The sequence below is a fragment of the Aethalodelphis obliquidens genome, unplaced genomic scaffold, assembly GCF_003676395.1.
Source record: "Aethalodelphis obliquidens isolate GAN/ISIS:26980383/991018 unplaced genomic scaffold, ASM367639v1 scaffold41, whole genome shotgun sequence".
NCBI classification, from domain to species: Eukaryota; Metazoa; Chordata; class Mammalia; order Artiodactyla; family Delphinidae; genus Aethalodelphis; species Aethalodelphis obliquidens.
Genome location: NW_020837985.1, coordinates 9,262,943 through 9,277,852, shown reverse-complemented (window position 1 = coordinate 9,277,852; position 14,910 = coordinate 9,262,943). Strand labels below are relative to the sequence as shown.

Genomic DNA, 14,910 nt, shown 5'->3' with positions numbered 1-14,910 from the left:
AAAGGATGGGCTCTTCACTTTCAGCTACTATGTTGATACTTCGAAACTCCTCTGATTCTGGTCATTGTTGTTTACTGTTATCACTTCCATGAACTCTCTCAGTGTTTCTCAACATTGGTCCATCAATCATCTGCATTAGATGCACCCAGGCTGTTTGTTAAAATGCAAGTTCATGGGCCCTAACCTGTATCTTGGTCTTAGAGACCGGAAACCTGTATTTTAAAAGCCATCCTAAATCATTCCTATGTACACGGAAGTTTCAGACCTGCAGTGTGTTAGGAGTCTTGTGGTTGCATGGGACTGAAATTCAAGGCAAACAGGCTTAAGCATAAATGGAATTTATGTTTGTGGAATTAAAAACGGATGCGGTATGTTTTGCCTTCTGATTCAGGGATCAAATGATAACATCTTTCACTCTGCTTCCTGTGGGTTGGCTTGATTCTTGGGATCCACATCCAGGCCCCCAACAACTTCAGACCCATCACTGCAACATCCTAATGAACATAAAAACAAGTCCTAGAAGTCATTCTCTCATTGGCCTAGATTGTCAGGTGCCCAATTCTGAACCAAGCATGGTGGCTGTGGGAATGACTTATACTGATTTTTCTTGAACCTGGGTCCAATCCCCAATCAGGCAGGTGGAAGTGGAGACTGGCCCCAACCTCAGGGACTGAGAGATGGGAATAAGTGGGTCTTTTAAAGAAAATTGAGGTGCTGTTACTTGAAAGAAAATGGGAGCCAGACAACAAAAACAACTAATATTCATTGCAACTGGCTTATACTGACTGTAACTCCAAATGACAATTTATAGCTATTCAACAAAATTGAGTTTACTCTTCTTGGTTTGCAAAGATAGAAAACCAAGCCGAATGAGAGGCAAATCTAGTAAGAGTTTGACCTAACATTCATATTCCTAATTACTTAGGTATTTGCTTTCACAGGCAAATCTCTGCAATGTAGAACACTCTGCTGGGGATTGTTAAAACTGGGGGAAGAGAAGGTAGGCAACAGAACATAGCAAGCATACAAATTGACAGTTAACCAAATAGTGAACACTTTTAACCTCTTGGTGACCATTATTTTCCTTGTGAATGGAGCTAGCCACAATTCAGTGGCATTCTCAAACATGGCAGACCGCATGCCTGCGTGCACTCATTCTTTTATCTTTCAGGTACTTGCTTAATCACTCAACAAATGTTGAGTGATTTCTGCTTAATACTAGAAACTGGGTGATGCAGAGTGAGAGAACAGGAAGAAAAACAAAATGAGGCATCCAAAGCTAAGGGAACTTGCCGTGATGGAGAGGTGGATACAGAAACAACAAAGTACAGTATGAAGGTAAATATGAATCATTTTGAAATAGAGATACTGTAGGACTGTGCTCATTCTGACTCAGAAAATCAAGGAAGACTGCATAGAGGAAGTGACATTTGAAATACACTTTGAAGGATGAGTAAGCTTCAAATAAGATTCTATACAGACTCCAAAATTATTATTGCCCTATGGTTCTTTACAGTTTTTTTTAATTGACGTATAGTTGATGTACAATATTAACTAAGTTACAGGGGTACAATATAGTGATTCACAATTTTTAAAGGTTATACTCCATTTATAGTAAGCATAAAATATTGGCTATATTCCCCATGTTGCACATTATAGTCTTGTAGCTTATTTTACACCTGTTTATAACTCTTAATCCTTACCCTTATATTGCTCCTCCCCTTTGTCTCTCCCTACTGGTAACCACTGGTTTTTTCTCTACACCTCTGAGTCTGCTTCTTTTTTGTTATATTCACTAGTTCTTGTATTTTTTGGATTCCACATATAAGTGATATCATACAGTATTTGTGTACCTCTGTCTGACTTATTTCACTTAGCGTAATGCCAAGTCCATCCACGTTGCTGCAAATGGCAACATTTCATTCTTTTTTATGGCTGAGTGGTAGTCCATTATATTCCATTCCATATGTACCGCATCTTCTTTATCCACTCATCTGTTGATGCATACTTTTTATAGTTTTGATTGAAGCTCTGACAAATAAAAAACAGCATTCTACTTCCAATTCTTTCCCACAGCGTTTATTGAGCATCTGCAATGTGCCAAGTTCAGTGCTAGGCCCAAGGAGCATAAGGAGGAAAAATCTTATTTCCTGATCATAAGGCACTTAACAGTGTAGTCAAGCAGACCAACACACTAATAGGTCATCCTTATACAGTGTAAGCATGCAGGAATATGCAGGGTTAGGATATGCGCTCTAACTGGTCACTTGCAATTTAACTAAGTGTCTGTCCTTTTGGTCAGGACCAGAAAACAATACCAACATCTCCAAGGTAACTGCCAGACACTCGAGATGAAAGAGAGTTCTCCCCATGGGGGAGGGGAGAGGGCTGGACTGGGGCAGAGAACTTGTTAGCACATGCATTGCCACAGTTCTGCCTTAGTAAAAAAATACTGAGGCAATCCAACTTCGTGGTCAGGTATTAGATTACTTCCTCATTTGTAGTTTGCAAAACATTCAACAGAGCCAGTTTCCCCAAGACAAGGGTAAACATCCTTTGATTTTCTTTATTTTCTTTCCTTTTTATTTATTTATTTTCAGAACTATGGGTATCATGCAGATCATAGGAGGCTATAAATTTGAAGGAAATCAAATCCATTACCTTATTTCTTGCTGTTGTTTTTTAATGACAACTTAAAATAGAAAGCGTACGAGAGCCAGGGATTTGGAAAAAGACCAGGAATTGGATGTTAGACCTGACACCATCACCAGAGTGGTTGAGGTCTAGACACTTTTCTGATTTTCCTTTCCTCACATGTAAGTGAGAATCTTAAATCTACTTCACAGAGCTGTAATGAGGATTAAATTAGAAAGAACCAGCTGTATGTGTTTTGCAAATGATAATTGATGTACAAATGCCAGGTGTTTCCAAATGTTCCTCTTTCACCTTTCCCAGGGACCCTTATATCTAGTTGCTGTAATCTCTGAGGGTACTCCCAGTTTCACTCACTGTGATTCCATGAAAACACACATTTTTCTGAAGACTTACTTTGCTTCAAGTCCTGTGTTTGCTGCTGGGGCTCACAGAGATGAGTAAGACGCTGTTCTTGCTGCCAAGAATGCAAGCTTTTATTAAGACTTTATTACTGGGTTTTCAATAATCAGTCTCTCTCGATCCTCCTCCTCTAAAAACTGCCCCCCCCCCCCCCCCTTTCTCAGTCTATCTCTTGTCTCTCTCCATCTCTCTCTCTCTTTAAAAAAGGTATTACCACTGTAATTAGAATATGAACTCTGAGCACACAGTAAGGACATACCTAGAGCATTTTTAAGAGACTACTTGCAAGAATTATTGTACAAATCCTAAAAAGACACAGTAACAACAAAGGAAGTTTGAGAACATCAGTTAAAGACAAATATCATATGATGTCGCTTATATGTAGAACCAAAAAAAGGGTACAAGTGAATTTATCTACAAAACAGAAATAGAGTCACAGATGCAGAAAACAAACTTATGGTTACCATGGGGGAAGGGGGGAGGGATAAATTGGGAGATTGGGATTGGCATATACACACTACTATATATAAAAAATAAATAACTAATAAGGACCTACTATATAGCACAGGGAACCCTACTCAATACTCTGTAATGACCTATATGGAGAATGAATCTAAAAAAAGAGTTGCTATATGTATATGTATAACTGATTCACTTTGCTGTATAGCTGAAACTAACACAACATCATAAACCAAATATACTTCAATAAAAACTTTTTAAGAAATGAACGAATGTAAAGGCAAATAATAAAAGTATTGTGATGAATCTGTGTTGAATTGTAAGCTCTGAAAATCAGAAGAAATCATTAGAGATTTCATTCTTCTATCACCATCTGAACATGTGATACTCTAGTATTATTACAAGGGAATTAAAGTGAACCAGTTTAATTAAATCCAGATCTATCCTGGCTGGCCATTTTTCTGATTTCTTTGTCTTTTCTTAGTGTATCACTCACAACTGAATTATCATGCTCTCCAAATATTTATATGTAAATCCCCATCCCTACCCACATAGTACCTACAGGCAAAATAACCCCCTATTGGCATTCTGGTCTTACAATCTGATCACAATTCATATTGATGACAGCATCTATTACTCACAAAACCAAACAATTTGAAAGTTCTTCCAAGACAGTGTCCATAAATTATGCATACAACACATGACAAATACCCAAGAAACGGGTAATCTGACAAGTTCAAGGTGACAGCAATTAAAAAGAGAGATGCATATGTCTCAAAAGAATTATAGGTAAGGATATTGGCACAGGGAGTTGACAGGAATCAAGTAAATAAGAAACAGTTGACTACGTTTTTGATAGACTGTCCAGCCAAAGAGGTACTAGCTTGGTATCAAAGAGATGATGACAATTTAAAGCTTCAAAGGACCTCTTCCACCTTCCAACTTCCAGGAACGAAAGTAGGCTGAGAAAGTTGCTCAGCTGCCGAGGAAAGCATATTCTCTTATCTCCAGAGGTAGCCAAGGAGAGTAAGGAAAAGGAGTGAATTTTACTTTCCAGAGGGTGAAGCAGGAGCCACAAAACAGTTGCTTGGGTTGCCCTACCCGGGGAGCAGAATCAGGGCCTTATCAGGAGCATTTTCCATCCACAGTGTGTAGGACTCTTGCAATGTCTGACCATTCAGTTACAGAATTTCCATGCAACAGCCACTGCTGTGTGTCTGCCATTATGCCCCTTTCTAAACAGGAAAGTTTGGGTGGAAATTATTCTGTCCCTCTTCCAGTATTGAATGTTGGGTGTAGGGGGCAAGGTGGTTCAGAAATCTCCATATCAAAAGGAATCAATATAGAAATATTAGAAGACTCTAGATTTGAAATCTGTTGCCATGATTGAATGGCACTGGGGGGTATCCTCTTTGGAAATACATCCTCTCAGCATTTTTGAAAGTGAGAGAGGGAGGTAAATATTTAGGACAGAGATGGAGGACTGCAAATCACATAATTATTTCAAGTTATTCCCTTGCCTCTCTACATACGTCTGCTCCCGTCTCCACTCATTGCCCTGTGACTTGCAGTGCCTCCCCATGGAGGTGTGTACTTACCCCACTGACTTTGAGCTTGGCCACACGATCCGCTTTGACCAATAAAGTATGAGTGGAAATTTCAGATGCCAGCCCTGAAGAGAAGTTTTTAGAGGCTTTACGTACTTCTGCCAGCTCTTTTGTTCCCTCTCTGCGTTGAGAAAAACATGTTCCTCGTAGGGGCTGATCCTCCAGCCTGGCTTCTGGAATAAAGTCATGAGGGACAGAGCTATAGCCAACTTGCAGGCAACATAGGGCAAAATGTGTTGGTCAGATTCAAGCAAAGAAGCAGAACCACCAGGAATGATGTAGAATACGTAACTGTTCGAAGTAAGCATTGAATCTTAGATGACTTTATTTTACTTTTTCAGATATAATTATTATTGCTATTTAAGAGAATTGCTCTTAGAAGGGAAAGAATCTTCTTTTGGTGACAACACAAAGTCTGTGAAAATGCAGTGTGATTGAATATATGTTGAAAAAGGAAACCCTATTGCCAGTTGTTTACCACTGATCCGGCCGTTGGCTAGCAGAAGGATGTGAGTTACCGAAATGAACAGTGTAAACATACGCAACTGATCATACTCACAATAGGAAGAAAAATCATGCAACTTACTGTTTGCTTATAAAGATGCTACAGGGAATGCGTGGTTGCTGGAGGAGGTCATGGAGAGGACGTGACCAAAGGGTGACCCGTGGGCTGGACCTGGCTAATGGGAGGCTCCTCAACCTCTCCCCTGTCTTGGGAATGTTTGTTCTGCCTGCTGTGCAGGCAGTGGGAGCCATTTTCAAGGATGAAGCCTTGAGAGAGTAAGATGTTGTTGGGACCATCTGGACTGAATACGTGACTGAACCCCCTTAAAACCTCTATATAAACTTTGGAGATTCAGGCAGGTGCGTGCAGAGATCTACTCATCTTGCAGCGCCCAAGACAAGCCTCGCAGGTAAGTTCCCTTGTTTGTTTAACCTGCCACATACCAAGCTGGAGTTCTCTGCCTCTTCCTTTGGTGTCTCCTTGCCCTCTGTGTATGGGGGCCACGTTGTGAACCAAGAGTGTTCCAGGCCCTCTGAAATTATGTTAGATATACATATTGTATTTTTTATAGTTGCTCTGTGTTAGGTTTTTGAGGGAGAGGAGAGTCTTAGACAATTTTAGACACTGGCAAGAGAGTTTCAGTCTATTTGGCTGTTCCAGGGGTGCTGAACCTGACATTGTAGGACTGTTGCTCAGGATCAAGGGAAGCGGGGTGAGTAGGGACCACTGGAATCCCTGAAGAACCAGCTGGAACATGACTCTGTCTATCACTGAAACCCACGTTGGCCTCTTCCCATCTCTAAATCTCCAACTTCATGGCCGTGGATGCCCTGCTGTGGAGACACACTCACTTCTGGACCAGGATTTGGGAAGCTGAACAAAGCAGTCCCACAGGGACTGGAGCTTTGGGCCCAGTCCATGCAGTGAGCCAGCAGACCTGTGAAAATTTGTAGGAGTAGCAACGAAGCCTGAGCCACATGAACCTTCCAAGGACCACCATGGCTCCTGATGCATTCTCACTTTCCAACTCTTGCACTAACTGCACTTGTGGCCCATCCTAACCAGGGAATTCCGGGACATATGGTCGGCTTACCCACATTGACACATAAAGCCACCACGTGGGACGGTACCTGATTATTGCTACAAGCCACAAAGATTTGGGCTTTGACTTTTACTATAGCATAATTGTGATACAATGGCTGGCCTCTGTCTCCTTCTAGGACTAAGATCATTAGTCTTTCCAGGTGTTGGCCCATCTTCTGGCCCCCATAAAGTTCTGTGCTATGTGGCAAAGAGCCCAGCCAGACTTAGAAGGTGTCAAATCCTATTCATTCATTATTAAGTGCCTACTGTGCACCAGACATGATGCCAAACATAGAAACCACAATACCAAAGTAGAAAATCATGGTTCCTATTTTCCCAAAGCTCACAGTATAGCATGAGAGATAAATGTCAGTAAAAACCTGGTCCAGTTGCCGCAATTGTGATACACGTTCCAAAGGAAAAGCACAGTCAGCTGTGAGACCTAGAACCTGATCTGGGAGGTCAGAGAGGCTGCTCAGAGAAAGAACTATTTGCACCTAAAAGATGAACGGGAGAGACAGAGGCTGGGGAAGGAGATGGCAAGGGGCAAAGGAAATAGTGTGTTCAAAAAGCTTGAGGTAGAACCAAGCTCGAGAACCTGAAAAAACAGTCACAGTGGTTGAATTCTACAAAGATGGGGTGTGGTGAGGAAATGGAAAGGCTGGAAAATAGGTAGGACTGGACCCCACAGGACCTTGTAGTATTACAAGAGATTTTGAACTTGATCTGAGAGAGGAGCGAAGGCAAGCCGCTGAAGGATTTAATCAGAGGAGCAAAATAATCAGATATTTACACAGAGAGATCATTCTGGCTGTGGCTTGGAGAATATATTGGAGAGACGCCGGTGACAGAAAGTTGGTACCAAAGTCCAGACAAGAGAAGGTGGCCTCTGGAGCTCCAGAGCTGACAGTGGAGATGGAGAGAGTGTCTTATTCAGAGGCTACAGAGGGGATAGTGTTGAGTCCTCCTAGTTTCCTGACCCGAGCAGTAGAATGGAAGTTGATGTCATTTAATGGAACACAGAATACCAGAGGCAGGTGAAGCTTAGGTAGGAAGGGAGATCATGAGTACTTGAAGGATTTAAATAAGGATGCAGGTGTGTTTATTTATTGTTTATAGTATTTTTAAATTAATTCATCACACACACCAAGTTATATTAGCATTGCCCAAAATGCATTCACTAGCATCCTGCCCATCAAAAAACAGTCCATGAACCAGCAGCGTTTTCACCTGGAGCTGGTTAAAAATGCAGTCTCTATTGCTACCTCAGGTATTATGCTGTTCAGTAGATCTCTAGGACTTATTCATCTTTCATAACTGAAACCTTGTATCCTTTGACCAACACTCCCCGGTTTCCCCCTCCTCCCAGCCCCTGGCAACCACCAACCTACTTTCAAGCTCACAGTGGTTGTTGGCTGCATTCTTGGCTTATGGACTCAGGACCACAGTTCCTCACTGGATTTTGAGACAACTTTCAGATCCTTGCCACATGTGCTTCTCCAACATGGCAGCTTGCTCCATCCAAGTGTGTAAGCCCAGAAGGTTACAGAGAACCCAGCAAGACAGATGCTGCCATCTTTTGTGACCTAATCATAGTAGTGGCAACCCATCACCTTTTTGTCTTATTCTGTTTAGGAGAAGCAAATTATTAGCTTCAGCCCACACTCGAGGGGAGGGAATTCCGTAAGGATCTTTGAGGGCCATCTTTAAAAACTGCCTACCACAGACTAGATGGGCTCGCCTCCTAACAGCTTCCCTTGCCTGGGGGTGTTCTACAGAGGACCCTCCCTGCCTTTGGCCATAACCTCAGGGGGAAAGGAAACCCCAAGAAAGAATGAGATTAACTTTTCTGCCAGCCTGACGACTGGTGCCTCAGAAGGGAAGTTGATTTACAGAAAACAAGGAATCCATCTTGCACATCTGAGCTAAGGACTCAATTCTCATTATTTTTATCTCATTATTGCGCCAAGCCATTAAATTTATAATTGAGAAAGTTACAACTCAAAGAGATTAAGTCATAAATCTGAGGTCACAGCTACTATGGCAGACAGGGTTTGAATCTCAGTCTGTGTGACTCTCCATTACCCAATGCATCTCAGTGTTGCTGGAATGTCTATTTCTTTTATCACTGACAATAGCAGAGATTTGTAGGGACCCAACAGTAGCATCCAGCTCTTTAGCTCTACAAACATATAAATATAAAATTTTGAATGCCACTCACAGAGCTTCTTGGAAAGTCCAACCTTTGGTGGATCAACCTACTGGCACTGTGGACATTTTCAGAAGATCAAGCTCTGGTACTTGATAGTATTCTCAGTTTAATAGCATCAGTGCATGGTCACCAGTAATGATTTGGACAAAGCACTATGTACTACACTCATACTGAAAATAGCCAGAAGATGATAAGCAAGGTGCTGCTTCTCTGAAAGTTTTCCTTATGTTCTCACAGCTGGGATGACGAGTTAGCTCAGAAGAGCAACCCTCGAGTGACTGTGATGTATCCAGCGGGTCTGATTCACCCCCCACTGCTGGTCCAGGAGACAGCTTTCATCTTCACCATGTTCCTCAGCATGAATGCCACTGACATGAGCCCCACAGGAAGTATGACCTCATTCTGCCTCTCAGCAGAACGGTTACTCAGGCTGTTTTTTAAAAGAAAACAAGAGCAGTTGTAGGCTGCCTTTCCCAAGAACTACGAGCTCTTCTATTCTAGGAAACAGCCAAAAGAACAAGAGGCTGCCGAAGACAAAATTTCTCTGCAACGGCCTGCACAGGGCAATGTGTGCAGCCATCTTTTAGGAGGAGGACAAGGTGGGATTTTCCTTTCTTAACAGACTTCTGCACCTGTTGATACGCTGACGCTATTTTCAGCCGAAGAACTGCTAAGTCCTGGATTTCTCCTCTCTCAACCACAGGAAACTTCATATTTCAGTAATTTTTTTTGTTATTTATCAATAGGAAGAAGGGACTGGGAACTTTCTTTGGAAGGAATATGTATGGGCAGATTATTTTTCAGTACAGATGAGTTGTTTTGATGGAACTGGTAGATGCGATCTGTTTCTTGAAAAGTCTTAGAGCTGCAACTGAAGTCTTTTTCAGTGTTACTAATACTTGATTAACTATTAGTTGACTGTAGCCTGTTATAACTATTTGTAAGATGTAGCAGTAAGACCTTGCTTTCTGCTATGCAATTTGTTGGCTTAAAATTAAACTTGATGATTGGGAGTAACTAACATAGGGTAATTTGGGCTGGACAAAAAGTGAAAGGACAAGTGACATACTATTATGTTATAGAGCAAAAAATATTATTTTATATTCCAAGCCATTAAAATCTATGAATGTCTGCTTTGACTTAGAGATCTTCCAAGGAATGCCAGAAAGTTCTCCTGATTTCTCTTAAGGTCTCTGTAAGGTAGGATCTATATTGTCTAACAGGTTTTGTGTATAGTTTATTGAAAGAATCAATTTGAACTTATAGAATTATTTGGGTTTGTTTTAATGTGCGACAGCTACGAAAACAACCTATTACTAGTTATCACATTTGAAAAATGTGGATAGAGGTGATGAATCAGAAAAGAATTTAGTCTTACCTTACTATGCTACTAGGATAGTGATATACACAAAGTTTAATAGTCATTGGAAAGTAGATCTATGTCATGAGTGGTAAGTGATCAAAGTTTACCTAATCTACACACTTGGATATGTGTTTAATTTGTAACTGAGAAAGTAAATTATATGTTCAGGAGCACTGAGTTTTGAAATCTGCCCAGTGACATACTATTTTTAGTGCAATGCTACTTAGAAATGTCCAGGGTAGTAGTAACTAGAAAAGACCACCAGCCCTCTCTGTAACTACCTGTCAATGGTTTGAAGTGTTGGGTGTTGGACACCAACCCCCTAGCATTGTTTGAACTTGATAATGAAGTTGATGTGTGTTGGATGATGAAAATACAAATACATCTATTTAGAGGGTTCTAGAACCAATCTTTTTTTTCTGATTTCTTAATCAAATAATTAATTTTTATTATTTTATTTTGATTACAAGTCAACCTTTGTAAGTCTAGCCTTCCTGAATAAAACGTTGTGCTTATTTAGAGAAAAAGATTATTTAGATGCACTGAGCAACACAATGGAAAATGTAATCTAAAATCATAGAGGCAGACACAACCTCAGTGGCCCTTCAACCCTGCCTTCAATCCCATTGATCTCTGTACTCTTTCAGTAAACAAATCTGACTAGTGCAATTAGTAGATGCCATCTGTTTTGACTTCATCTTTCTATTTTTAATACGTAATCCACCTTTTTTTAATGTCTTCTGCAGAAAATCTGTGAAGTTTGAACAAGCAGCCTTCCCAAGATGAACCGAATATCTCAACTGATGTCAACACCAGTAGCAAGTAAATGTAGAACTGCTCTACGCAATTATCTTTTGAACGATTAGACTTCTTTTAGCAATTTCCTTGCTTTGATTTTGCTGATACTCATACCATTAACCATCTGTCAGTAGCTCGTGCTTCTTAAATGCCAGTGTTCACTTTGGCAATGATTTTGACTTCATTTCTTTCCTTGAGAGAAATGTGGTATTTTTCCTTTTAGTAGGAAAAAAAAAAATCACCATTTTTTGATGCCTGTGCATAAATGTGAAAGGGGATTGTTTATCAGTTACTATTAAGATGCAAAACGGTTGGTCTGTAAAAAAATACCGAATGATTTTGATAGCTACTTGGAGAAAATGTGGGCGTTGTTCAAACGGTAGTGGTTTCAAATTTCTTCCTTCCTCTTGTTATTTTCTCCCCAAACCCTGCTTCTACCCTCCCTCACACTCCTACAATTTTCTCCTTCAAATCCACCAACCCAATCTGAAAGTCTAAACTCCTTTCTTTGTCTTAGATATTTATTGTCAGTAATGGAACCAAGTTTCACTGAACCTGTCTATTAGAAGTATTCACACCATTACTATGCAATATAAAATGCTGCTTTAAAGTTTAGAATATTAATCAACTACGACTCTCCCCAGTTGAAATCTGTTGTCATGCCTTTGGTTAAATTGGAACATGAATGAATGCATGATCTATTTTTTAATTAAGAATACTCACAGGCGTCATACATTGGAAAATCATTTATATAAAACAAAACTTTATTTTTTTCCACCACTCGTCTTCTGCTCATTATTTTGTAATAGAAATGCCTTCAAATGCACTAACGAGAGAGAATCTAGGCAGATGATTGAATTCCTCAAATGACTGAGTAAGCTAAAATAACCAGAACGTTGGGTAATTGATTCGGGTTTGGGACAGCTTCACGTAAGATGTTTTCTTCTTCCTTTTCATGAGTCAGTTTGATGCTAATGGCATATCATTGCCTCATCCGAACTAAGGAACCTCTCAAGGAGAGTTGAGTGAGAGAAGAGACAGTAGATAGAAGCCCCTAGATTATGTCTTGCTGCCTGTAGAGACCTGGTGACAAGTTGTGCTCGTCCTGATTCATTGGATGGCTGCACCATTTGGAATCTCTGCTGAGGCTGGAACATCAGCTATTCACACCGTCCACAGTTTGCAATCATGCATGTTGATGCAGTGTGATAAATGTGTACTTCTCTCTCATTTACTTATGCAGATTCTTCCCCGTCTGAGAAAGAATACGCTGTAGAGCTGTCTCCCCCATGCATTTTCCCAAGGTATTCCATGGCGCTTTTCGCAAGAAAAATCAATCAAATTCTTTCTGTATGCGTTATTTTGTTGTATTCTTGGCTTAAAAATATTGGAAAATCCTTGGCGGTCCAGTGGTTAGTACTCGGCTCTTTCACTGCTGTGGCCTGAGATTCAGTTCCTGGTCAGGGAACTAAGATCCCGCAAGCCACGTAGTGCGGGGTATATATATTAGTTTTAGGTTTCATCCAGCTTTGGTATGGAGATATATTTCCAGTCCCATGCACATACAAATTGCAAACTTGCCTAACCTAATAAATGGAGTTTGGGAGGGAGGGAGGTGAGTGTGTGGGCAAACGTGAATGGTTTGTTTGTTTGGTGAGTGGAGAAACTACCGAATACCGATGCGTGGTTACTTTTTCTCAAATTGATGTTCTCTTAAATATGCTTTTACTGTCTCACTTTACAAGGGCCACAAGGGCCTATACCAGTGCACAAGCCAGCCAAATGTCATGCTCCACTAAAACCTGTAGAATCTACCATTCTGTTCACGTTCTGCAGTGAAGTCTCTTTTCTTTTCATTCCTTACTTTTTTTTTCTTTTCTTTTTTTCTGTTTCTCTGTCTGTCTTTTATTCCTCACACAGGCATCAGCCAATGTTTCCTCTAGCATTTTGTGAAACATGCCAGTGGTATAAAGGGATCATGCTTTGATATTAGAACCTGTCCCCTTTTGTAAATTCTAGGCCTCCTACCACTAGCAAATGCATCAGTCAAAGATGAACAGGCAGGTCACATGGAAAGAGCACATGCTTTAGAGTCAGAAAGACCAGAGTTCAAATCTTAACTCTGCCACTTACTAGCTGTATAAAATACCCAATTTATCTGCCCTTCTGCATCTCATTTTTTTTTTCCTGCTGTACTATAAAGATAATAATACTTAGCTTTTAGGGAGGTTTGTGAAAAGCAGATAAAGTGTGAAGTATGGGCCAGGCTCGTAGTGAGTTTTCCATAAATAATATCTATTTAAAATAGTATTTTGCTAACTTCAGTGCATGTAATAGTTGTGAATAGGCTTTTTTCTTTGACAGCACCAGTTTATTTTTTAAATATTTTATTGAAGTATCGTTGATTTACAATGTTGTGTTAGTTTCAGGTGTACAGAAAGTGATTCAGTTGTATGTATTCAGAATATATATATTTTTGCAGATTCTTTTCCCTTATAGGTTATTACAAAATATTGATATTGCTCCCTGTGTTATACAGTAGGTCCTTGTTGGTTATCTATTTTATATACTGCATGAATAAGCTTTAAACTTAAAAAAATTTTTCAGAATTTCAGTGAAGCATGAGGCATGAGGTTGCCTTTCAACCAGACAGACATGTGATTGTTTTTCAAACCTAAGACATATACAGACTCACCCAACTAAGTAGAAGACTTCCCTGGATAGCAAATCAGGGAGGGTAACTATGCAATCATTTGTGTGGTTGACCTGAGGGAAATTGGCAAAAGCCAAAAAGATCTCTTTGACTGCATGTTCTCCTATAATTCATATACATCTGGTCGTTGTGTAGCTGTGATTTATCTATTAGAGTGACAAGAGTAAGGATATAGCATTCAGAGGGTTATTTGAAGTAAGGGTGGGCTGGAGCAGGCTCTGAGCTTCCAACATCCCAGGTAGGCTGTTTTGCAATTTTTTTCCTTCCAAGGGTGAGGGGTATCATATGGTGAAGAAACTGATTAGCCCTAAGTTTTCATCAAAGTGTTTGAAACAGAAAGAAACACTAAATGTGCTGTAGCTCAGTTGTCTCGCAGGTAAAGAGATGAAAGTGAGAAGTTTAAGAGAGGCAGTCTCAGAGGTGCAGGAGTAGTTGGTAGCCGGGAACGCAAAGAGCTGGTTTTCCTTCACAGTGACTAGAAATGTGGTTTTTGTGCGCCTGGATGAACCGGACAGAGATTGAAAGGTCTTCTCTCATCCCCTCCTTGGTTTTGTCTGTGATTTCCTGGATGGCAACAGTCCCTTTGACTGCTGCCCCATAGATCCCCTGACAGGCTCCCACCTTACCTGTCGTCGAAGTCCCAGACTCCTCACCAATGGCTACTACATCTGGACCGAAGACAGTTTTCTCTGCGACAAAGATGGCAACACAACTCTGAGCCCCTCCCAGACCAGTGTCCTGTACAAGGAGAACTTAGTCAAGTAAGTAGAGGAGGTTAGGTACAAGGATCTGAAGTCCAACCCAAACGTTAATTATTCATTCATTCATTTGTTCATTCAACATCGTTTATAAGGAGCCCATTACTGCTCCAGTTGGTGGAAACACACAGGCTCATAAGGGGCAGGGGTGGTCGACATGAAAACAAAGGAAAGTAATGAAGCTGGGCTTCCCTGGTGGCGCAGTGGATAGGAATCTGCCTGCCAATGCAGGGGACACGGGTTCGATCCCTGGTCCAGGAAGATCCCACATGCCGCAGAGCAACTAAGCCCACGCGCCATAACTACTGAGCCTGAACTCTAGAGCCCGCGAGCCACACTACTGAAGCCCACGCGCCTA

At 40.8% G+C, this 14,910-nt stretch overlaps 1 protein-coding gene across 8 annotated transcripts in view; it reads left to right on the top strand.

Moving 5' to 3' along the window:
• Nucleotides 1–1,171: 1,171 nt before the first annotated feature.
• Nucleotides 1,172–14,910, top strand: part of TMEM71 (transmembrane protein 71) — a 35,920-nt gene continuing 22,181 nt past the window's right edge. For 2 of the 8 annotated variants that reach the window (XM_027132495.1, XM_027132490.1), the window contains exons 1-5: nt 9,526–9,639; nt 10,065–10,120; nt 11,030–11,105; nt 12,325–12,385; nt 14,373–14,555. In XM_027132495.1, coding sequence (XP_026988296.1) covers nt 11,066–11,105; nt 12,325–12,385; nt 14,373–14,555 — 284 coding nt within the window. In that variant the 5' untranslated portion in view covers nt 9,526–9,639; nt 10,065–10,120; nt 11,030–11,065. The other 6 variants (XM_027132497.1, XM_027132496.1, XM_027132492.1 and 3 more) reach the window with 5 other exon arrangements.